This window comes from Schistocerca cancellata, chromosome 9, assembly GCF_023864275.1.
Source record: "Schistocerca cancellata isolate TAMUIC-IGC-003103 chromosome 9, iqSchCanc2.1, whole genome shotgun sequence".
Lineage (NCBI taxonomy): Eukaryota > Metazoa > Arthropoda > Insecta > Orthoptera > Acrididae > Schistocerca > Schistocerca cancellata.
In genome coordinates, this window is record NC_064634.1 from 190,888,905 (window position 1) to 190,915,910 (window position 27,006).

General features: G+C 42.1%; 1 protein-coding gene across 1 annotated transcript in view; it reads left to right on the forward strand.

Annotated features, from left to right (window-relative positions):
- LOC126100898 (glutathione S-transferase 1-1-like) overlaps positions 1 to 27,006 on the forward strand; it is a 76,578-nt gene that overhangs the window by 22,049 nt on the left and 27,523 nt on the right. Inside the window, exon 2 of the mRNA XM_049911564.1 lies at positions 1,283 to 1,492. Within this exon, the coding sequence (XP_049767521.1) occupies positions 1,290 to 1,492 (203 nt within the window). The 5' untranslated portion in view covers positions 1,283 to 1,289. The remainder of the gene's footprint in view (positions 1 to 1,282; positions 1,493 to 27,006) is intronic.

The following is a 27,006-nucleotide window of genomic DNA, read 5'->3' on the forward strand; positions in this document are numbered from 1 at the left end:
ATTAACAAGTGAATTAAAAATATACTTTATGAGCCACTGCCACAAATTGTTTGATCATATAGAATGTGCAACAGAATTAAAGGGTAAGTTTATAGAAACCCCGTACTTGTCTCCCATTGCAATGCAGAAGGTTGAAATTTGTATCAAAGGTGCCTACAACCTTCCTCCACAATCGTGCAAAGTTCTGGTTCCATGCAACATCACCCTCCAGCTTGGTGATGCTTCGGACAGCAATGTGTTGACATATACAGGAAAAGAGACCAGAGATCAGAATTCCATGTGAGGTGGGTTACTAACATCTCTCGTAGCATCAAATTTCACCAAGTTTGTCCAACAGCTCTGTGGATATGTCACTTGATGGGAAGGTTGTAACAATCCTTCTTACCTGTATTTCACCCCTTCTCTTGACTCCTCTGTGATGGAGGTCAGAACCGTGATGCCCAGCTTTGAAATCACGTAGTTTTCTTATTGGGGGGGGGGGGAAGAGAAAAACATTTCAGATACACCACTGCGGTCAGAACCGCGATGCCCAGCTTCGAAATCACGTAGTTGGGGGGGGGGGGGGGGGAAGAGAAAAACATTTCAGATACACCACTGCGGTCAGAGCCGCAATGCCCAGCTTTGAAATCACGTGGTTTTCTTATTGGGGGGGGGGGGGGGGAGAGAAAAACATTTCAGATACACCACTGCTCAGAATCAACACAAAAAGGCCTCAGGGGATGGCATCAAGGGTGTCAATAAACCATCCCTTCCCTTGGGATTTTGACTCTCACACATATTTCACAGATGAAAATGACGGTTTATAGTGCAATGAACAATGGGCGATTGTGTTGGAAAACTTAGACATTGATGACACACTCTGGATGATTCATCCATTCTCTAAGGAAACGATGGACCTGCCAACTATTCAAATTGATTGCCCTCCTCTGGAGTGTAGTACGACCAAAACCTTTGCTCTTGTGTAAAGGATGGAACCACTAGGGACCGTCTGAAACAATCTGATGGAATCTGAACGTGATCCAAAGCACCAAAGAGTGACCCCATCCATGAAGGTTATAATTCTTTATTGAACCTATGGAACACAATGAATAAATGAGCGATGCATGAAAACACTCTAATTTTTCGGGATGAAAAATATTCCTGCCACAGTTTGCTAGAAAGGATTTAATTTATGAAGGAGTGCACTCTCCATAATAATCTCACACATGTCTTCCCAGTACAAAAACTATTTGCAACTTTGTCATAGTTTCAAGTACTTTGCAGTCTGTTTTCACTTTTACAGGCTCACAATGGCATCCGTGGACTTTTACTACTGGCCAGCCAGTGCTCCTTGCATGACAGTTCAGATGGTGGCTCAGGATATTGGTGTGAAGCTGAACATGAAGTTCACCAATCCTCAAGCAGGTGACCATATGAAACCAGAGTTTTTGAAAATGAATCCTCAACATACAGTCCCAACACTAAATGATAATGGTTTCTGTCTTTCAGAGAGGTGAGATAATTTGAATTTCACTGAGATATTCTGTATTTGCTTGTGCATATGTAAAATATTACAGTATGTGGAAATATGACAAAATGGGTCTTGTAAATTTCGATGTGAAATTTCAATTATGTTAATTTCATATTATTCATATCAGTGGGAGAAAAGTTGCCATTCTTGTCTCTTGTTTGAATTCTATGTTTGTAGTAACCAATACAGACAACTTGCCATGTTATGTGAGAATGTATATAGATATAGAGCACACTTCTAGCAAAATTTAGTTATCAACAAACTACCTTTGACATATTGCTAGCTATTAACATGTTGTGGTGATGTGACTGGAAAGTAGTCAAAATGAGCCTGCAAACTGCATGAGTCAGACCATATCAGAAGGCTTTTACCAAGGATTTGTAGGTAAATAACACTGTTACTCTGGTATGTGTCACCATTGTAACTATCATACACAATCACAAACAAATGCTATTGGAATTTTACTCACATACTTTTCCCACAATATAAAACACCTCTCTTCTAGTGCCTACCACTTGAGTTTGATGAGCTTCATCATGATACTTTCGTGCTCACTAAATGAACCCTCGAAGAAATCATCACTGTTCTTTGGATCTTCTGTAGCTCCTCATCTACTGATGCCTGGTAAAGTCCAAGACTGCTGAGCAATACTGAGGAATTGGTTAAACAGGGCTATTTTAAATAAGCTACCTCTTTGATGCGTGGATTTCATTTTCTTACGGATTTTTCCACTGAATCTGTGTCCCATATGTGATTTTCCTGCAGCTGTTATCCTACTTTACGTCACTCTGGACACACACTCGTAGACATTTCATAAGTATTATGTTTCCAGTATATAACTAAATAATAAGCGGTCTTTTCACCTATCTGCATGCAATAAATTACATTTATTTACCATTTGCGACAACTGCCAGTCCTCTTAGGGCTTCTTTCATGTTAGCTATGTGATAAATAGCACTAGTCATAGCAGACAACACTTTGAGCTATACATGAGGATATATGGTTTGTAACAGAATGATTATTTATGTGTCATAGTCGTATGCTAACGAGGCAAATCTCAGCTATAAAACATGTATGACATGGAATCCAAGAGCGACTATAAATTGATAACCAAAAATACAGTCAAAAGTGTATGTTAGGATCACAAGTAGCTTGAGTCTACGATGGTCGGTGAAATGGGAATTGGGCTGCAAATGCTTCAAATCCGGGATGAGCCCCCAACTGAGACAGTCGGCGGAGTGGGAATGGGGCTGTAAATGCTTTTGCTCCCTAGCTCTTGTCGTGCAACTCGGGGATGACCTCCAACCCTTTCTGCCGTCAGGCACGTGCGCTTAACACCTGTATGTTGTTGTTGCGGTCTTCAGTCCTGAGACTGGTTTGATGCAGCTCTCCATGCTACCCTATCCTGTGCAAGCTTCTTCATCTCCCAGTACTTACTGCAACCTACATCCTTCTGAATCTGCTTAGTGTATTCATCTCTTGGTTTCCCTCTACGATTTTTACCCTCCACGCTGCCCTCCAATGATAAATTTGTGATCCCTTGATGCCTCAGAACATGTCCTACTAACCGGTCCCACCTTTTTGTCAAGTTGTGCCACATACTCCTCTTCTCCCCAATTCTATTTAATACTTCATCATTAGTTATGTGATCTACCCATCTAATCTTCAGCACTCTTCTGTAGCACCACATATCGAAAGCTTCCATTCTCTTCTTGTCCAAACTATTTATCGTCCATGTTTCACTTCCATACATGGCTACACTCCATACAAATACTTTCAGAAACGTCTTCCTGACACTTAAATCTATATTCGATGTTAACAAATTTCTCTTCTTCAGAAACGCTTTCCTTGCCATTGCCAGTCTACATTTTATATCCTCTCTACTTCGACCATCATCAGTTATTTTGCTCCCCAAATAGCAAAACTCCTTTATTACTTTAAGTGTCTCATTTCCTAATCTAATTCCCTCAGCATCACCCGACTTAATTCGACTACATTCCATTATCCTCGGTTTGCTTTTGTTGGTGTTCATCTTATATCCTTCTTTCAAGACACTGTCTACACCTGTATAAGTGCATAAATAAAATACTCTAGATGCTGCTGACTGACAAGTAAAAATGTTAACCAGACTACAGTCTAGGAGGCTGAAGTCGAATGACGAATCAAATGCATGTGTTATGTTCCTTAAAATTCACAAGCTTTTATCCAAAACTAAATGCAGTTCACTGGTGGTATCTTCCAAGCAGTTACGTGTCGTTTTAATTATTGCTCGAGCCAACTGAAATTTAGCAAATCGATCAGTTCGCTAAAACATGGGCTAATCTCGATAATTCAGAGATCACTGGACGATAGTACTAATTCCTAATCGTCGGATGCCACAAAATATTCAATGTCGCGACTGGTTTAAACACAGGTACTGTTTCAGAATCGATCACCTAAACCTGTTGAAAATATACTACTGGCCATTAAAATTACTACACCACGAAGATGACGTGCTACAGGCGCGAAATTTAACCGACAAGAAGAAGATGCTGTGATATGCAAATGATTAGCTTTTCAGAGCATTCACACATGGTTGGCGCCGGTGGCGACACCTACAATGTGCTGACATGATGAAGGATTCCAACCGATTCTCACACACAAACAGCAGTTGACCGGCGTTGCCTGGTGAAACGTTGTTGTGATGCGTCGTGTAAGGAGAAGAAATACGTACCATCACGTTTCCGACTTTGATAAAGATCGGATTGTAGCCCATCGCGATTGCGGTTTATCGTATCGCAATGTTGCTGCTCACGTTGGTCGAGATCCAATGACTGTTAGCACAATATAGACTCGGTGGGTTCAGGAGGGTAATACGGAACGCCGTTCTGGATTCCAACGGCCTTGTATCATTCGAGATGACAGGCATCTTATCCACATGGCTGTAACGGATCGTGCAGCCACGTCTCGATCCCTGAGACAACAGATGGGGACGTTTGCAAGACAACAACCATCTGCACGAACAGTTCGACGACGTTTGCAGCAGAATGGACTATCAGCTCGGATACCATGGCTGCGGTTACCCTTGACGCTGCATCACAGACAGGAGCGCCTGCGATGGTGTACTCAACGACGAACCTGGGTGCACGAATGGCAAAACGTCATTTTTTCGGATGAATCCAGGTCCTGTTTACAGCATCATGATGGTCGCATCCGTGTTTGGCGACCTCGCGGTGAGCGCACATTGGAAGCGTGTATTCGTCATCGCCATACTGGCGTATCACCCGGCGCGATGGTATGGGGTGCCATTGGTTACCCGTCTCGGTCACCTCTTGTTCGCATTGACGGCACTTTGAACAGTGGACGTTCCATTTCAGATGTGTTACGACCCGTGGCTCTACCGTTCCTTCGATCCCTGCGAAACTCTACATTTTAGCAGGATAATGCACTACAGCATGTTGCAGGTCCTGTACGGGCCTTTCTGGATACAGAAAATGTTTGACTGCTGCCCTGGCCAGCACATTCTCCGACCTCTCACCAATAGAAAACGTCTGGTCAATGGTTGCCGAGCAACTGGCTCGTCACAATACGCCAGTCACTACTCTTGATGAACTGTGGTATCGTGTTGAAGTTGCATGGGCAGCTGTACCTGTACACGCCATCCAAGCTCTGTTTGAGTCAATGCCCAGGCGTATCAAGGCCGTTATTAAGGCCAGAGGTGGTTGTTCGGGGCACTGATTTCTCAGGATCTATGCTCCCAAATTGTGTGACAATGTAATTACATGTCAGTTCTAGTATAATATAATTGTCGAATGAATACCCGTTTATCATCTGCATTTCTTCTTGGTGTATCAATTTTAATGGCTAGTAGTGTAATTAGAGTCCAACCTGGAAACTATGTCCCGTTGGTTTCCCAAAACACAGTTCGAAATGCTCAAAAATGCAGTCCCACAGTAGCGGTTTAGCGGCTAGGTGCGGCAGCACTCGGGTGGAAACAGAGTCTCACAGGTACGATTTTGCGCTAAAGCCCCGTTTGCTTACAAAAATAATCTCCAAGAGACACAACGCCTTAAAAAACACAAGTCTCTATCGTGTTCTACATCGAATAATCCCAAGTCCGGATGCTTCGCGAAAAATTATATCTTGCGTTTGCGCGCACACGTAAAATTTGGCTATGTTCAACGCTTTTGGATCCGCAAAACTATCACCGAAGCGTCGCAAAGGTGCGCAGAGATCTGACCTGGAGGTTTGTGTCTTCTTCGCTTAAGTACCCTCGATACGAAATTCTCCAAGCTATGTCACGTAACTGCTTTCCATTGATCACTATTTCTTTGCATAACTTTTTACATAGAAGAGCTGTCTTAATTATGTTTGCACCATTATATGCTAGCTCAAATTCTCATAAAAACATACGTTACAGAAATCTGTACCTGCAATAGTTTGCCCAGAATTCATGTTTTAATGTTTTGCAATTGTCTTTGCAGAGTGTGAAACTAGTTTTTTCCATTTGTGCTACTAAATAACATTAAGGCCCCATTTCCAAATGAATTTGAAGCACTCTTTATGATGCGCTGATCAAAATTTATGTATATACAAAGGTTAAACAAAAATGGGCAAAATATGCAAGAGTTATTAGTAAACAAAGACAACTTATCATTATAATTACAGATATCACAAACTAATCATGTTGAAATGTGTATAATGACACCCTCTATGATACACTATCGTGCTGTTTGTGTATGTGCCTTGTACTGTTTGTTGTAATTAATTATTAGCAACAAATTAATAAAATTGGTTTTTTACCAATAGGGTATTAATGCTGAAAATTTTACAAGTATGTCAGTCGTTGCTTTTTGAAGAGACCTTTAAAATGAGTGTACGTTCTACTATGTAGCTGCACTGATTCGAAGTTACAATTATTCAGTAACTTACACATGTTGCAGATTTATTTATTTAATAGCCTTTGATTTAAAATTCGTGAAAGTCGTATCAGCAACGCGGATGATTCGTCTCAACTCCTCTTTCATTTGCCGTATCGTAGTTTGTCGTACTACCTGTAATTTGCCCTTGCGTGTAACCAGTGCTAACGTGGATAAAGCATTTTCTTGAAGTCATGTGCTGGAATGGGGTAAACCTTCACGATGTCTTGTAATCGCCAGCCGCTTGAAACTGACGGTCCACATGGAGCGATTTGCCGCTGACTGACCACTCGCTCGCCGCCGTCTGCCCCCGCCGGCCTCACCAGCTGCCGTGCGCGTGCCCCATAACTATGACCCGCGATCAAACTTCTCTCTCCAAATGACAACATATGACTGACGTGTCAGAATACCGCCACTATCTTAGCCTTCATATAGTGATCAAGCTACGAGAACCAGCACCAAGAATTATTACCTTAGATACATCATTTCTTCATCCAGATTATACACTGAATCGCCAAAGAAACTGGCATCATCATGCGTATTCAAATACAGAGATCTATAAACAGGCAGAATACGGCGATGCAGTCAGCAACGCCTATATAAGACAACAAGTGTCTGGTGGACTTGTTAGATCGGTTACCGCTGCTGCACTGGCAGGTTTTCAACATATAAATGAGTTTGAACGTGGCGCACGAGCGATGGGACACAGCGTCACCGAGGTAGCGATGAATTGGGGATTTTACCATATAACCGTTTCACGAGTGTACCGTGAATATCAGGAGTCTGGTAAAACATTAAATCTCCGACATCGCTGCGGCCGAAAAAGATCCTGCAAGAATGGGACCAACAACGATTGAAAAGGGTGACAGAAGTGCAGCCCTTCTGCAAATTGCTGCAGATTTCAGTGCTGGGCCATTAACATATGTCAGCATGCGAACCATTCAACGAAACATCATTGATATGAGTTTTCAGAGCTCAAGACCCACTCGTGTACTCATGATGACTGCACGACACAAAGCTTTATGCCTCGCCTGAGCCCGTCAACAGCAACATTGGACTGTTAATGACTGGAAACATGTTGCCTGATCGGACGAGACTCGTTTCAATTTGTACTGAGTGGATGGACATGTATGGGTATGGAGACAACTTCACGAATCCATGGATCCTGCATGTCCGCAGGAGACTATTCAAGCTGGTGGAGGCTCTGTAATTGTGTGGAGCGTGTGCAGTTGGAGTGATATGGGATCTCTGATACGTCTAGATAGTACTCTGACTTATGACATGTACGTAGGAATCCTATCTGATCACCTGCATCCATTCATGTCCATTGTACACTCCGATGGACTTGGGCAATTCCAGCAGGACAATGAGACACCCCACATGTTCACAATTGCTACAGAGTGGCTCCACTCATCTGAGTTTAAACACTTCCGCTGGCCACCAAACTCCCCAGACGTGAACATTATTGAGCATATCTGGGATGCCTTGCAATGTGCTGTTCAGAATAGGTCTCCACCCCCTAACACTCTTACGGATTTATGGACAGTCCTGCAGGATTTATCATGTCAATTCCCTCCAGCACTACGTTGGATATTAGTCGAGTCCGTACCACGTTGTTTTGCGGCACTTCTGCATGCTCGCAAGGTCCCTACATGATACTAGGCAGGTGTACCAGTTTCTTTGGCTCTTCGGTGTATATAAAAACAAGTGTAACAATTTGGTCACGTGCAACGTCAATGTGTGTGGTGCATATTGTCAGAGACATCTAAATATGTGTGATAGTGTGACAAACAATTGCAGAAACAAAATTACGTGAAAATTACAAGAAGTCACATTGAATGTAACCCAGTGGTCACAGTAATAATGAACAAGATAAATGGTGCAGTTTGGTCTGGCAACTTTGGCCTATCATTGAGTCTATAATCATTTGTGGGTCCTCCACAGTTCGCTGATTGATTATTTTACTCTCGAAGCACTACACCATTTCATTCACACAATGTTGCACACAAAAGGAACAGCTCACAGAATCAGCTGTTCTCACAGATACTCCATGGAGCCAGCACTGCCGTGATGCACTGTGCAGCGTTTTGGCCAGACCCGCTTCTGACAAAGAAACAAAGTCTCCCATGAGCTACAGTGCCCCGAATAACTAACGATTCCCCATAGGTGAGTCTACTGAGTCATACCCGTTACAGAACGAGACACATACAGCCGAGAGCCCCTCAGCAGAAAGGAAGACAAGGAAGACAAGCGCAGCCGCGGTGCAGAGAAAACGATACGTGACTGCCGTTTTTTGCTTCTGCTGCTGTCATCACTGTCTTCACATGGAAAGAACACTGACCACAACACAGCACACGTCAGAGAACAGTATCTACGGCTGAACCACATATTTGAGTGCAGTCATTCAGTTAAATCAGGCATCGACTGATTACACAAAGCCGGCCGATGTGGCCGAGCGGTTCTAGGCGCTTCAGTCTGGAACCGCGCGACCGCTACGGTCGCAGTTTCGAATCCTGCCTCGGGCAAGGGTGTGTGTGATGTCCTTAGGTTAGTTAGGTTTAAGTGGTTCTAAGTTCTAGGAGACTGATGACCTCAGAAGTTAAGTCCCAGGACTGATGACCTTAGAAGTTAAGTCCCATAGTGCTCAGAGCCATTTGAACCATTTTTTGAAGTTAAGTCCCATAGTGCTCAGAGCCATTTGAACTATTTTTGATTACACAAAGCATGGCTCAAAACCGAACAAATTTACGAAACATGTAAATAAGAATTAAATTCTGTGCAACCTCCGCACACCAAGAATTAATCTACACATAATAGCAAACTTCAGCGCCACCTTTGCTCACCAAGAATTAATCGATAAGATTAATTAAAACACAATTTTCCCCCGAACTACATATATAAACATACAAATATATACATAAACAAAACCCCCAAAATTTTACCCACTGCATATTTATAGACAATGGGACTCTACAGTGAACACTGTCAGGATTCCGACCCTGGTTCATTTCTGAACATACAGTCTCAGCTCAGTAACATTCCTCAGACCCAGTGCTTCCCTGAAACTGGTATGGTAGCCGATATGTTTTCGAATGCGGACATTCCGTAATCACAAAGGGCCCATGGTACAATTCAGTTTTGTCTTCAGCTGACAATCCCTTAGTCTCGTTACTTTTTCTTTCTGATACCTTCAACAAAATCTGACTCCTCAATGCTACTGTCTGTATTTACGCTAGCGATTAACTCTTCATCACTTAGCGAGCCCTTATATCTAATGCGTATTCGCTTCCAAAAACATATTTTCGTAACTAATTTTGCCTGAATATTTAGCCAGGAAATCGGACCCGACCAATATGTCTGTGCACAAGTTAGACATAATAAAGAACCCCTGCACGAAGGCCGTTCCATCTATATTTACTTCAAGGATGACATCGTTTTCGATCAGCTTACTATACCCTCCAATAGCCATTTTAATCTTTACACTTTTTATCCTATAAACAACCACGTCATCGGTGTAAATATGGTCAAAGAATGATTCAGAGATGCAACACACATCGCTACCTGGATCAACTAACCAATCAACGACTATGCCATTAACAGTTATGTTAATCATAGGCTGAGCCGGCCGCTGTGACCGAGCGGTTCTAGGTGCTTCAGTCCGGAACCGCGCTGCTGCTACGATCGCAGGTTCGAATCCTGCCTCGGGAATGAATGTGTGTGATGTCCTTAGGTTAGTTAGGTTTAAGTAGTTCTAAGTCTAGGGGACTGATGACCTCAGATGTTAAGTCCCATACTGCTTAGAGCCATTTGAATTTAATCATAGGCTGAACATCATCAACAGTTTTCCTCCTGAGTTCTGTTTCAGACAGCAAATTCCTTTCTGTCTGCTCAAATCTGTCAACACACAATGTGTTTACAGTGATCTCGTTCGGAGGTTCATGTCGGTATGTCGTAGGCACGACGAAACTCTGGTTTACTTTTGTGGTGTCACCGCCAGACACCACACTTGCTAGGTGGTAGCCCTAAAATCGGCCGCGGTCCATTAGTATACGTCGGACCCGCGTGTCGCCATTGTCAGTAATTGCAGACCGAGCGCCGCCACACGGCAGGTCTAGTGAGACGTCCTAGCACTCGTCCCAGTTGTACAGCAGACTTTGCTAGCGATGCTACACTGACAACTACGCTCTCATTTGCCGAGACGATAGTTAGCATAGCCTTCAGCTACGTCATTTACTACGACCTAGCAAGGCGCCATTACCAGTTAATATTGAGATTGTAAAACATGTACCGTCAAGAGCGATGTACACCAATTATGGATTAAAGTTAAGTATTCCAGAAGCTATGTACTATTTTTGGCTACTATAATTCCTTGTCATTTTGCAGACCTCACGCCAGCCTGCGTGAGCTTCAACGCGTGCCTTTCGGCTTCCTCCAAACTCCGTGAATTGGCTCCTGCCAATTCACAACAACTTTCACATAAGCAACACAGTTTTCTGGTTAACTTAAATAATAAATTTCCCAATATTTCGGATACAAGCAACTTAAATATTTTGTGAGTGAGACGCAGTCACTTGGCTGAAATTACTTTCATTCTTGCTGAGCCAGTCAGTATCCGTGTCAGTCATGGCTACTTGTTCGTCATTTATGATGGCAGAGGTCTTCACTTCATCACGGCACCCATAATGCAAATTACACCTTTTCAGACATCAGTGTGCCACTCACCGATTCTGACCTAGCGTTCATCGCAGTGCCTTGCTGTACAACATGTTGTATGGACACGTGAGACCATCACCATGCCAGAGTACAACATTTTTGGAAGTGTCAGGTTGCTCTCCCTGGGCACATTCCTCTGAAACATCGAGTTCCAACACTACATCTCTGTTACTACTGTCACCGTAACTATCTGCTACATTAACACCACCCTGGCACTCCAACTCTAAAGCTATCAACCCTATTACTTCATCCTCAAAGGTGTCTTCATTGAATAAAACATTTGTGTTTACGTCTGCAGGTTCACTTCCCTGTTTACGTTGTTTCCTACACAACTTATCGTGCTGCCTCCACTCTTTCCACAGTTCATTGCTGCCTAAAATTGTTTTGATATCAAAATCCCCTAACTCATCGCCACTATTATCATTGCTGCATTTATTAGTTAACCTTTTCTTGGCCCTGTTAAAATTTTCCTACTTCCTGGGCCATGTCCAGGAGGGATCCTAATTTTCTGATTGCTGCCGAGTATTGTCTGCTTGGTGACTGCTGCTATCACTTGGTTTACTCCTAACCTGTTCTTTACTATCGCTTTGGAAGCGCTCACAATCTGCTTCCTGCCAACTTTTGTACGGGTTGCCTTTCTGGTTACTAAAATGATTTATCAAATTACTGCCGTTATTTCAATAGCACATAGCCCTGTCCATCCGCTCCACAAAATTCGAGAAAATTCTCGATCGAATCGGTGGGGCTAAGTGCTAAGTCCCACTGCAATGATTCTGGCAGTCGCCTTTTCAAAGTCGAAATATCATTCAGTGTACCCAGCGCTCTGTCTAAGTGCACCAACTTTTGAAGTTCCCATGCACAAAATTTCCACATACTTCCATCGCTATTTTTCTGGTGTAAGCTGTCGCCAACACCCTCTCAACAGCATGTACGAGGGTGAGTCAAATGAAAACCTTAAATATTTTTTTAAATATTATTTATTGTGCAGAAGTGGTACAAAGCTGTATCACTTTTCAACATAATCTACCCCACGCTCAATGCAAGTCCTCCAGCGCTTACAAAGTGAATAAATTCCTTTAGAAAAAAATTCTTTTGGTAGTCCGTGGAACCACTCATGCACCACGTGGCGTAACTCTTTATCAGAACGAAACCTCTTTCCTCCCATTGCGCCTTTGAGTGATCCAAACATATGAAAATCACTTGGGGCAAGGTCTGGTGAGTATGGTGGATGAGGAAGACACTCAAAGTGCAGATCTGTGATTGCTGCAACTGTTGTACGGGCAGTGTGGGGCCTTGCATTGTCATGTTGCAAAAGGACACCTGCTGACAGCAATCCACGTCGCTTTGATTTGACTGCAGGCTGTAGATGATTTTTTAGGAGATCTGTGTATCATGTACTGGTGACAGTGGTCCGTTTAGGCATGTAATGCTCCAAAATGACGCGTTTTGCGTCACAAAAGAGAGTCAGCATACCTTCCCTGCTGATGGTTCTGTTCGAAACTTCTTTGGTTTTGGTGATGAGGAATGGCGCCATTCCTTGCTCGCTCTCTTCGTTTGCAGTTGGTGGAAGTGAACCCAGGTTTCGTCCCCAGTAGCGATTCTTGCAAGGAAGCCATCACCTTCTCGTTCAAAGCGCCGAAGAATTCTTCACAAGCGTCAACATGTCGTTCTCGCATTTCAGGAGTCAGCTGCCATGGCACTCATCTTGCAGACACTTTGTGAAACTCCCACATCATGCACAATGTGATGTCCTGAGCCATGACTAATCTGTAAACATGCTTCAATGTCATTCAGTGTCACTTGGCAGATTTCCTTCACTATGGCTTCAGCTGCTGCAGTGTTCTGTGGAGTCACAACTCATTGTGCATGACCTGGACGAGGAGCACCTTCCACTGAAGTCACACCATTTGCGAACTTCCTATTCTATTCGTAGACTTGCTGCTGTGACAAATATGCATCACTGTAATGAACCTTCATTCGTCGATGAATTTCAATAGGTTTCACACCTTCACTACGCAAAAACCGAATAACAGAACACTGTCTGCGACGGTATGTGCGCATCTGCACTATGCTGCCACCTACAGGCCTTTCTGCATGCTCTTTGTAGCACGCTTACCAACTTACAGGATAACGGCGCGAAATTTCGATTTGTTATTACAAATTCCCCCACACCCCATGAACCATGGACCTTGCCGTTGGTGGGGAGGCTTGCGTGCCTCAGCAATACAGATAGCCGTACCGTAGGTACAAACACAACGGAGGGGTATCTGTTGAGAGGCCAGACAAACGTGTGGTTCCTGAAGAGGGGCAGCAGCCTTTTCAGTAGTTGCAGGGGAAACAGTCTGAATGATTGACTGGTCTGGCCTTGTAACAATAACCAAAATGGCCTTGCTGTGCTGGTACTGCCAACGGCTGAAAGCAAGGGGAAACTACAGCCGTAATTTTTCCTGAGGGAATGCAGCTTTACTGTATTATTAAATAATGATGGCATCCTCTTGGGTAAAATATTCCGGAGGTAAAATAGTCCCCCATTCGGATCTCCGGGCGGGGACTACTCAAGAGGATGTCGTTATCAGGAGAAAGAAAACTGGCGTTCTACGGATCGGAGTGCGGAATGTCAGATCCCTTAATCGGGCAGGTAGGTTAGAAAATTTAAAAAGGGAAATGGATAGGTTAAAGTTAGATATAGTGGGAATTAGTGAAGTTCAGTGGCAGGAGGAGCAAGACTTCTGGTCAGGTGACTACAGGGTTATAAACACAAAATCAAATAGGGGTAATGCAGGATTAGGTTTAATAATCAATAGGAAAATAGGAATGCGGGTAAGCTACTACAAACAGCACAGTGAACGCATTGTTGTGGCTAAGATAGATACGAAGCCCACACCTACTACAGTAGTACAAGTTTATATGCCAACTAGCTCTGCAGATAATGAAGAAATTGAAGAAATGTATGATGAAATAAAAGAAATTATTCAGATAGTGAACAGAGACAAAAATTTAATAGTCATGGGCGTCACGAGTCACGAGTGTAGGAAAAGGGAGAGAAGGAAACATAGTAGGTGAATATGGATTGGGGCTAAGAAATGAAAGAGGAAGCCGCCTGGTAGAATTTTGCACAGAGCACAACTTAATCATAGCAAACACTTGGTTTAAGAATCATGCAAGAAGGTTGTATGCATGGAAGAACCTTGGAGATACTAAAAGGTATCAGATAAATTATATAATGGTAAGACAGAGATTTAGGAACCTGGTTTTAAATTGTAAGACATTTCCAGGGGCAGATGTGGACTCTGACCAGAATCTATTGGTTATGACCTGTAGATTAAAACTGAAGAAACTGCAAAAAGGTGGGAATTTAAGGAGATGGGACCTGAATAAACTTAAAGAACCAGAGGTTGTACAGAGTTTCACGGAGAGCATAAGGGAACAATTGACAGGAATGGGGGAAAGAAATACAGTAGAAGAAGAATGGGTTGCTTTGAGGGATGAAGTAGTGAAGGCAGCAGAGGATCAAGTAGGTAAAAAGATGAGGGCTAGTAGAAATCCTTGGGTAACAGAAGAAATATTGAATTTAATTGATGAAAGGAGAAAATATAAAAATGCAGTAAATGAAGCAGGCAAAAAGGAATACAAACGTCTCAAAAATGAGATCGACAGGAAGTGCAAAATGGCTAAGCAGGCATGGCTAGAGGACAAATGTAAGGATGTAGAGGCTTATTCCACTAGGGGTAAGATAGATACTGCCTACAGGAAAATTAAAGAGACCTTTGGAGATAAGAGAACCACTTGTATGAACATCAAGAGCTCAGATGGAAACCCAGTTCTAAGCAAAGAAGGGAAAGCAGAAAGGTGGAAGGAGTATATAGAGGGTATACAAGGGCGATGTACTTGAGGACAATACTATGGAAATGGGAGAGGATGTAGATGAAGATGAAATGGGAGATATGATACTGCGTGAAGAGTTTGACTGAACACTGAAAGACCTGTGTCGAAACAAGGCCCCCGGAGTAGACAACATTCCATTGGAACTACTGGCAGCCTTGGGAGAGCCAGTCCTGTCAAAACTCTACCATCTGGTGAGCAAGATGTATGAAACAGGCAAAATACCCTCAGACTTCAAGAAGAATATAATAATTCCAATCCCAAAGAAAGCAGGTGTTGACAGATGTGAAAATTACTGAACAGTCAGTTTAATAAGCCACAGCTGTCAAATACTAACACGAATTCTTTACAGATGAATGGAAAAACTAGTAGAAGCCGACCTCGGGGTAGATCAGTTTGGATTCCGTATAAGCACTGGAACACGTGAGGCAATACTGACCTTACAACTTATCTTAGGAGAAAGATTAAGGAAAGGCAAACCTACGTTTCTAGCATTTGTAGACTTAGAGAAAGCTTTTGGCAATGTTGACTGGAATACTCTCTTTCAAATTCTAAAGGTGGCAGGGGTAAAATACAGGGAGCGAAAGGCTATTTACAATTTGTACAGAAACAAGATAGCAGTTATAAGAGTCGAGGGACATGAAAGGGAAGCAGTGGTTGGGAAGGGAGTAAGACAGGGTTGTAGCCTCTCCCCGATGTTATTCAATCTGTATATTGAGCAGGCAGTAAAGGAAACAAAAGAAAAATTCGGAGTAGGTATTAAAATCCATGGAGAAGAAATAAAAACTTTGAGGTTCGCCGATGACATTGTAATTCTGTCAGAGACAGCTAAGGACTTGGAAGAGCAGTTGAATGGAATGGACAGTGTCTTGAAAGGAGGATATAAGATGAACATCAACAAAAGCAAAAGGAGGATAATGGAATGTAGTCGAATTAAGTCGGGTGATGCTGAGGGAATTAGATTAGGAAATGAGACACTTAAAGTAGTAAAGGAGTTTTGCTATTTGGGGAGCAAAATAACTGATGATGGTCGAAGTAGAGAGGATATAAAATGTAGACTGGCAATGGCAAGGAAAGCGTTTCTAAAGAAGAGAAATTTGTTAACATTGAGTATTGATTTAAGTGTCAGGAAGTCATTTCTGAAAGTATTTGTATGGAGTGTAGCCATGTATGGAAGTGAAATACGGATGATAAATAGTTCGGACAAGAAGAGAATAGAAGCTTTTGAAATGTGGTGCTACAGAAGAATGCTGAAGATTAGATGGGTAGATCACATAACTAATGAGGAAGTATTGAATAGGATTGGGGAGAAGAGAAGTTTGTGGCACAACTTGACCAGGAGAAGGGATTGGTTGGTAGGACATGTTCTGAGGCATCAAGGAATCACCAATTTAGTATTGGAGGGCAGTGTGGAGGGTAAAAATTATAGAGGGAGACCAAGAGATGAATACACTAAGCAGATTCAGAAGGATGTAGGTTGCAGTAGGTACTGGGAGATGAAGAAGCTTGGACAGGATAGATTAGCATGGAGAGCTGCATCAAACCAGTCTCAGGACTGAAGACCACAACAACAACAACATTACAAATTTAAGGTTTTCATTTGACTCACCCTCATATTTAGACCTCCGCAGATGTCCGTAGGGGGCCGCACTGACTCACTCTTCCATTTGGCATCTGTCAGTATATTCTTGGCATGGATCGCAGGCTAAGGCAGTACATGGTGACCAGATTAGTGACTAGCAGTCAGACTAAAGTTGAAATAAGCAAGATTACCAATATTGTCTGCAAGAGGACAGTCACTGAAGAACTTATACCACAACACATGGATTCTATTCAAGTAAAGTATCCAGTTCATGTAAATAAAGAACCGTATTAATCCTCGTGTGCATTTGTGTTGTAGAAAGAGAATACCGGCCACCCATAACATCCTCTCCTTTGCTGTACAAGACTCTACAGTTATTGCAATACTCTTTCCCATTTAGAAACACATTTTTCAGTTGCATTTGTTTGTCCATGCTCCAGTATTTATTAAGCAAAAGAGCCTCAGACGTGGCGTAATCTGTGAATGAAACTGCATTCTGGTTGGCTCATATTTGTGCGCCAACATCAAGCTGTCGCTTCACAAATTTCATTTGTGCCTTGTCAAAGATACCACATACAAAACTATCTTTGCTTGAAGCAAATCAACTATATTCCCCATTGAGAAACTTCAGTTTAAGGCTTACCATGATTTGTGACGTCCCCAGATGATTAACTGCTATATTCCCTATTGTATTTTTCAATAAGCCTATCTACCTTTTTCTATCTTCTACCTCTGATTTTGCTGGTTCTAGCTCTGCTTTCTGCCACTGAACCTTATTATCTACACATTCAGTAACCAATTTCACTGCAGTCTTCAGTCTTTTTCTTGCACTCTGACAGGACCGTATCTACTCTTCCACCAAACTACCCTCAACTGCAGTAATTCATTCTTCTAGCCTCTGCTCTGTCTCTTTGATCTGGATTGCAGACCGTTATAGTTTACTATTAATCCCCTCTATTCGAGTTTTGATTTCCTCACTATGGTTTTATTTTCCATCTGAGTTTGCATATTTTAGATGTTTTCCTCTGACAGAAGAAAGCCATTAGATGTATTTTTGGTGTGAGCAATTTAACTTCTTGCAGACAGTACTTCATTGAGCACAAAATTCTTACAGTTCCCAGTCTATACATACTTAAAGCACTTATGCATGCCAAAGAGAATGCCCACATGTATGAAAGCAGGTGAGATGTGCACGCATATGAAACCAGAAATAGGAACTTATTAGACATTCCTTGGAAACGTTTGAGTAAAATCCAAAATAATTTTTCACATGCTGGCAAAACATTTCACAACAATATATCACATGGAACGTGGAAATTGCATGAGAATATATTTAAAATGCTGATAGAGACATGGTTGAAAGAGAAAGCATTCTATAGCGTAAGTGAATTCCTACATAATGAAAAAATATGATTCTCTATTATTATAAATATGATTGTGATCAAAGAAACTGTAATTTATGTTATACAACCATACTGACCTTTTGTATAATCATATACCATATGTTAACTTTTGTGTAATCATTTGTACCACAATCTATATAACTATGTAACTACTGACCTTACTACACTCTGATATTCAAATTGAGCTTTGATTTCAGTTTGCATCTTTTGCATCGTAAGAAAAAGCTGAGCCTGCCAGCTATCTGCTGCCAAAATCCCTGCGGTTGCATTAGCCTCAGTATCTCCCAAAACTCTATCTCCTCTCCCTCAGACCTAGCTGGGCTACCCATATTACTCTCAATAAGGTCTGACCCACCCTCGCTGGGCTACTGCTTAATGCCATCAGCCATGGTTGAAAAGCTGCACACAACAACATGTAAACACAAATGTTGTCCCACGTAACTTATACTGCGACCTGTGCACTGCTGTTGGCGTCTGGCTGTAGACTGCGTGAGGTGCGTTGTTGGTGCTGGTACATAGATTGCTCCTGTGAGGCTTCTGTAGTGAGACAGCTGGCATGAAGGCGATATGGTGCGTTGTACTGATGACAGACTCACATTCTCGACAACACACATTTTCATATGTACCCTCCTAGTGTCCCTGGCCTTCAAGTCTAGTTGCAATGTATCCTTAATCCCGGATGAGCCACCAATTGCAACGCTCAGCAGAATGGGAATGGGGCTGCAAACGCTTCAATCCCGGATGAGCCCCAAATTGGGACGGTTGACGGAATGGGAATGGGGCTGGAAATGCCTCTGCTCGCTGGCTCTCGTCGTGTAGCTCGTGGATGATCTCCTACCCCTCCTGTCATCTGACATGTGTGCATAACACCTGTTAAAGTGCATAAATAAAATACTCTTGATACTGTTAACCAGAGTACCCTCTAGCAGGCTGAAGTCAAATGACGGATCGAATGCACTTGTTATATTCCTTAAAATTCATAAGTTTTTGTTTAAAACTAAATACAGTTCACTGATGGTATCTTCCAAACAGATACGTGCCATTTTAACTATTGCTCGATCTTCCAATAGTGATACTGAACAAGCTTATTTTAATAAAAGTTGTTGAATGGTAAATAACGTTGATTGAAATTTAGCAAGCGATCAGTTCACTAAAACATGGCCTAATGCCGATGATTTAAAGTTTACTCGACATTGGCCCGAATTCCTAAATATTCAAAGTCACGACTTGTTTAAACACCATTAAAGTCCAATGACACTGTTTCAGAATCGATCACCTAAACCTGATGAAAATAATTAGAGTCCAACGTGGAAACTAAGTCCCGTTGGTATCCCAAAACGCAATTCGAAATGCTCAAAAATAGAGTCCCACAGTAGCACTTTAGCAATCGAATGGAAACAGAGTACCACACGTACTATTTTGGAGCAAAGTCCCATTTGCTTACAAAAACAATCACCAAAAGACACAACGCATGAAAAAACCCAAGTCCCTACTGTGTCCTACATTGAAAATATCCCAAGTCCGGATACTTCGCGATAATTACATCTTCCATTTGGTTGCGCACACGAAATTCAGCTAAGTTCAACACTTATGGAACCGTAAAACTGTCACCAAAGTGTCGCGTCGAGCAACACGGGTCCAGCGTCGGCAAAGGTGTGCAGGGTTCTGATCTGGAGGTTTGTGTCATCTTCGCTTAAATACCCTCGATCCGAAATTCCTCTAGCTACGTCACCTAACTGCTTCCCATTGATCACCACTTCTTTGCATAACGTTTTACATGGAAGAGCAATCTTAATTATCAAGGTTCGCAGGAGAGCTTCTGTAAACTTTGGAAGGTAGGAGGAAGTACTAGTAGAAGTAAAGCTGTCAGGAGGAGCCGTGAGTCGTGCTTGGGTAGCTGAGTTGATGCCGGCATGGTAGCTCATCGTGTTCGGTCAGAGGGTTAGCTGCCCTCTGTATTGAAAAAACTGAGTGAATGGATCAATAATGAACTTCAACGGGCGTCAGGTGACGTCCGCCACGAACAATTGAAACGAACACTAACGAACAAAATGAGATTACAAAATAAATAAATAAATAAATAAATAAATAAATAAATAAAAGGTTGGTAGAGCACTTGCCGCAAAGGGCAAAGGGCCCGAATTCGAGACTCGGTCTGGTACACAGTTTTAATTTGCCAGGAAGTTTCAATCTTAATTATGTTTGCACCATTATATGCGTGCTCAAATTCTCATCACAAAACATACCTTACAGAAATTTTTAGCTGCAATAGTTTGCCCAGAATTAATGTTTTAATGTTTTGCAATTATCTTTGCAGAGTGCGAAAATAGTTTTTGCCCATTTGTACGCTCTTTCTGAGCGCTGATAATAATTTACACATATACAAAGGTTAAACAAAAATGGCCAAAACTATGCAAGAGTTATTAATAAACAAGGGCAACACATAATAATAATAGCAAATACCACAAACTCTTCATAATAATTGCAAATATCACAAACGAATCATGTTGAAATGTGTATAACCACACCCACTATCATACATTGCCTCGTTGTTCGTGTATCTGACTTGTATTATTTGTTTTAATTAATTTCTTTAAAGTCAGTACTGCCATTAGACTGTTTTTTATTTGCAGTGTTACATTTATACGATCATGATTTCGGCTCAAATGGTTCAAATGGCTCTAAGCACTATAGGACTTAACATCTGAGGTCATGAGTCCCCTGCAACTTAGAACTACTTAAACCTAACTAACCTAAGGACATCACACACATCCATGCCTGGGGCAGGATTCGAACCTGTGACCGTAGCAGCCACGTGGTTCCGGACTGAAGCGCCTAGAACCGCTCGGCCACCGCGGCTGGCTAATTTTGCCTTCAAATTGCCATTATCAAGTGTTTTAATGTTATACAGTGCCTAAGACGGCATACTGTCGTATTTAAAATACACTATTAGACACATTGTCTAAGGGTCAATATTTATGGTCAAAGCCTACTGCTGACCCTTAGACAATGTGTCTAATAGTGTATTTTAAATACGACACTATGCCATCTTAGGCACTGTATAGTATTAAAACACTTGATAATGGCACTTTGAAGCCGAAATCATGATTGTGTAAATGTAACACTGCAAATAAAAAACAGTCTAATGGCGGTACTGACTTTAAAGAAATATTTTGTGCCTGTGGCCCCACATTATGAAAAAAAAATTAATTAGTTATTAGCAGCAAATTAATGAAATTAATGTTTTACCAGTGATGTATTAATGCTGCAAATTATACAAGTCTGTCAATCATTGCGTTTCGAGAAGATTTTTAGAACGAGCACTCGCTTTACTCTGTACCTACACTGATTCAAAACATAAATTATTCAGTAACTTGCACATGTTGCAGACTTGTTTATTTAATATCTTTTGATGTAAAGTTCGTATAAATCGTATCAACATTGTGGATGATTCGTCTCAATTCCCCTTTCACTTCCCGTATCGTACTATGTTGTACTGATTTGCGTTTGCATGTAGTCAATGCAAACGTGGATTAAGCATTGTCTTCAAACCGTGCGCTGGAATGAGGTAAACCCCCGTGATGTCACAGAACTGGCAGCCGCTTGAAAGTGACTGGTCCACGTGGAGCGATCTGCCGCTGACCACTCGCTCGCCACCATCTTCCGCCGCCGGCCTCACTGACTGCCATATGTGTGCCCTTGAACCACATCCCACAATCAAACTTCTCTCTCTGACTGATAAAAAGTGACTGTCACTAGTCCAACTCAGTTCTGATTTGTTTTACACAACACCATACAGCATTCAAAATCAAAGTCCAGGTCTAGAAAGCAAGGTAAAAGCTGTATTTGAGAATTGGTGTAACAGTAGCTTCAGTAGTGAAATATGAACTGTAAGATCACCCTCTGTGCTGGGTACTTATTTCTCATAGAGGGCTAATAGTCATCTCTGTGTGATATGTCTGCTTTCTCTCCTAAACGTTTGGTTGCCGAAGGCAGAACTGAGAGCCATACAGATAATATTGCGGTCATTCTCTGTGTTTTTCTCCACATTATTGGAGTGGCATGATATTAAATACCTTCCCATTTTACTCATCCATAGGAACAGAGGTGCATAGGTTGGACTCATGAACAGCTATGCAGGGAGCAGAGGAGACAGGCATCCCAGCCAATGGCTTGTTAACAACTAGTGACAACGGCAGGGCCTCAGGGATATCTTCCTCCAGTAACGTGTCAACTTTCACAATTGTCAGCAGTGGCTCAGACTCTATAAGTGCCATAAAGTCCTTTGCCAGTGGTGGTATTGTCATGGTGAATGTAGATGTGTACAGAAGTCACACCTAAACCAAGCTGGGCGCAAAGTAGAACATTGCTGGTGAACAGCATGTGGAACTCTGGGAAATAGGGTCAGGAGCTGGGCTGACTGGGAGGCATAGTTGGCAATGGTGGCAGTCTTGGGTGATTACTTGGGCCAAGGTGAGGTCAGATTGTGAGCGAATATCAGGTAGTTAATGCACCTGAGCTGACTGCAGTATCACAGGAAGTGCTCTTGTACGATTGCTATTTCAAAACTTATATGTACACTGTGACCAGTGATGAGTATTAGAGTCCACTCCAGTGTATGTCATAAGTGTGAGTGTCCACTGTAGAATCACTGGGTAGCCCCAGGAGATCAATAATGGTACGATACAACTGTCCATTCCCCATTTCAGATAGGCTAACTGTGTATGGAGTTGAATAAGTACAAAGCAAAGAAGTATGCCAGAGCTTCATCAGATGGAAAAGGAGAGAAGTAAAAAGACTGTGGGTGTCTATTATTTATTTATTTATTCCTCATAATTATAGCCTATTATCTGAAAAGCTAAAATAGGCCATAGAAATCACATTTCCTTGGACGGTAATAAATTAGTTTAAAAAACACTACTTCTGCTACTACAAAACTACGTTAAACCCCTTAACCAATTACCTAGTTACTAATCTACTACAAACACTGCAGAATTTGAAACTTCCTGGCAAATTAAAACTGTGTGTCGGTCTGAGATTCAAACTTGGGACCATTCCCTTTTGTAGGCAAGCGCTCTACCAACCAAGCTACCCAAGCACGACACACGACCCGTCATCACAGCGTCAGTTCTGCCAGTACCTCGTCTTCTACCTTCCAAACTTCACAGAAGCTCTCCTGCGAAACTTGCAGAACTAGCACTCCTGGAAGAAAGGATATTGTGGACACAGGAATTTAAGGAGATGGGACCTGGATAAACTGACTAAACCAGAGATTGTACAGAGTTTCAGGGAGAGCATAAGGGAACAATTGACAGGAATGGGGGAAAGAAATACAGTAGAAGAAGAATGGGTAGCTCTGAGGGATGAAGTAGTGAAGGCAGCAGAGGATCAAGTAGGTAAAAAGATAAGGGCTTGTAGAAATCCTTGGGTAACAGAAGAAATATTGAATTTAATTGATGAAGGGAGAAAATATAAAAATGCAGTAAATGAAGCAGGCAAAAAGAAATACAAACGTCTCAAAAATGAGATCGACAGGAAGTGCAAAATGGCTAAGCAGGCATGGCTAGAGGACAAATGTAAGGATGTAGAGGCTTATCTCACTAGGGGTAAGATAGATACTGCCTACAGGAAAATTACAGAGACCTTTGGAGAAAAGAGAACCACTTGCATGAATATCAAGAGCTCAGATGGAAACCCAGTTCTAAGCAAAGAAGGGAAAGCAGAAAGGTGGAAGGAGTATATAGAGGGTCTATACAAGGGTGATGTACTTGAGGACAATATTAGGGAAATGGAAGAAGCTGTAGATGAAGATGAAATGGGAGATACGATACTGCGTGAAGAGTTCGACAGAGCACTGAAAGACCTGAGTCGAAACAAGGCCCCGGGAGTAGACAACATTCCATTAGAACTACTGATGGCCTTGGGAGAGCCAGTCCTGACAAAACTCTACCATCTGGTGAGCAAGATGTATGAGACAGGCGAAATACCTTCAGACTTCAAGAAGAATATAATAATTCCAATCCCAAAGAAAGCAGGTGTTGACAGATGCGAAACTTATTGAACTATCAGTTTAATAAGTCATGGCTGCAAAATACTAACACGAATTCTTTACAGACGAATGAAAAACCTGGTAGAAGCCGACCTCGGGGAAGATCAGTTTGGATTCCGTAGAAATATTGGAACACGTGAGGCAATACTGACCTTACAACTTATCATAGAAGAAAGATTAAGGAAAGGCAAACCTACGTTTCTAGCATTTGTAGACTTAGAGAAAGCTTTTGACAATGTTGACTTGAATACTCTCTTTCAAATACTAAGGGTGGCAGGTGTAAAATACAGGGAGCGAAAGGCTATTTACAATTTGTACAGAAACCAGATGGCAGTTATAAGAGTCGAGGGGCATGTAAGTGAAGCAGCGGTTGGGCAGGGAGTGATGTCCCCAATGTTATTCAATCTGTATATTGAGCAAGCAGTAAAGGAAACAAAAGAAAAATTCGGAGTAGGTATTAAAGTCCATGGAGAAGAAATAAAAACATTGAGGTTCGCTGATGACATTGTAATTCTGTCAGGGACAGCAAAGGACTTGGAAGAGCAGTTGAACGGAATGGACAGTGTCTTGAAAGGAGAATATAAGATGAACATCAACAAAAGCAAAATGAGGGTAATGGAATGTAGTCGAATTGAGTCGGGTGATGCTGAGGGAATTAGATTAGGAATGAGACACTTAAAGTAGTAAAGGAGTTTTGCTATTTGAGGAGCAAAATAACTGATGATGGTCGAAGTAGAGAGGATATAAAATGTAGACTGGCAATGGCAAGGAAAGCGTTTCTGAAGAAGAGAAATTTGCTAACATCGAGTATAGATTTAAGTGTCAGGAAGTATTTGTATGGAGTATAGCCATGTATGGAAGTGAAACATGGACGATAAATAGTTTGGACAAGAAGAAAATAGAAGCTTTCGAAATGTAGTGCTACAGAAGAATGCTGAAGGTTAGATGGGTAGATCACATAACTAATGAGGAGGTATTGAATAGAATTGGGGAGAAGAGGAGTTTGTTGCACAACTTGACAAGAAGAAGGGACCGGTTGGTAGGACATGTTCTGAGGCATCAAGGGATCACAAATTTAGTATTGGAGGGCAGCGTGGAGCGTAAAAATCGTAGAGGGAGACCAAGAGATGAATACACTAAGCAGATTCAGAAAGATGTAGGTTGCAGTAAGTACTGGGAGATGAAGAAGCTTGCACAGCATAGAGTAGCATGGAGAGCTGCATCAAACCAGTCTCAGGACTGAAGACAACAACAACAACAGCATGGCTTAGTCATAGCCTAGGGGATATTTCCAGAATGAAATTTTCATTCTGCTGTGGAGTGTGCGCTGATATGAAACTTGCTTGGGTAGCTCAGTTGGTAGAGCACTTGCCCCCTGAAAGGCAAAGTCACGAGTTCGAGTCTCGGTCTGGCTCACAGTTTCAATCTGTCAGGAAGTTTCATATTAGTGCACACTTCACTACAGAATAAAAATTGCACTTTGGAAACATCTTCCAGGCTGTGGCTAAGCCATGTCTCTGCAATATCCTTTCTTCCAGAAGTGCTAGTTCTGCAAGGTTCACAGAAGAGCTTCTGTGAAATTTGGAAGGTAGGAGACAAACTACTGGTAGAATTGGTCTGGTGATGGGTTGTGAGTCGTGCTGGGATAGCTCAGTTGGTAGAGTACTTGCCCGCTGAAGTCTCAGTGCTGCACACAGTTTTAATCTGCCAGGAAGTCTCATATCTGTGCACTCGCCACTGCAGAGTGAAAATTTCATTCTGACTACAAAATTTTTTCTCTGTTTGTTCATTTATTTTGGTGCATTTAACTTATAGATGGTTGTCTCTACTACTGGATCTGCTTTCATACTGTCCCAGTCACGTGCCATAGTCTGCCGGATTCCATGTGATTCAGGCAGCATGTCAGCACCGCTTCCACTACTGCAAGCAAACCACCATCGCTGATACTTCTTAAAGTCCCCACTTTTATGATACAGTATAGATTCTTGGGACAGTATTTAAGTTGGTGGTCGCCGACATCATCTTCCCTCTATCTGCAGAGTATGCGTCTAGCCTGGATAGCAGTATGATAACTTGTGGTTGGACGCCTCGTGAAGTCTTCCTTGGTTTTCCTGGATGCTGCGGCTGCAATATCGTCCAAGATGCATTAGGTCGACTCCCCCCTTGGTGCTGCTATGGGATCCAACATCCTTAATACCTGAAGTCCACTACCCTTTGCCTCTTCATAGAGAATGCAGTTCCACAGTGTGTGTTCTGGTGTCCCAACACTGGCGCAGGCTCAGCTATTATTCATTTGTCTTCTGATTTTGGATAGCTACGTGGCTTAAGCAACATGGGCAGTCAGGTAATGTATCAAACACTCTATGGATTAAGAAATCTCGCTTTTAATCTCACCCTGAAGTTAGGGAGAAATTTTAAATTCTCCTGCCTGCACCTGAAGTGTCCCATTCATCCCTGCCACAGTTGTAATTCGTAATCTTTAATTGCCTTTTTCGAACTGGCCTCAGTTCCAAGCACCCTTCGTACTTCCATTTCATTACCATTCTTTAGCCAGTTGGAGACTCCCCTTTTCCTAATTTCCAAGTCCAGTGGGCATATTCCTAGAATTACTAACAAAGCGTCTTTTGCAGTAGGCACCCATTAATCTTAGTAGCACACCTCATTCAACTATTCTCACTACTGAGGCTGGCTTCACTAGCTGCAAACTATGAGCCCAAACGCTCTCACCATACCCTATGACTGATGCTAACATATATAGGTCTGCTGGTATGATATGTCTTCAAGGGTAGCCGAAATTGCGTATTTTCAATGGGTATAATTTTAGTCATTATGTTTGTACCGTTTCTGCCTGCTTCGTCTACAAGATGTGCAAAGTTACAACGTTCGTCCAGAAATACTCCTAGATATCTCATTGCTGCACTTCTCCTAGTGGTTACATCATTTAATTTTATTTTAGGGTTTCTTATTAA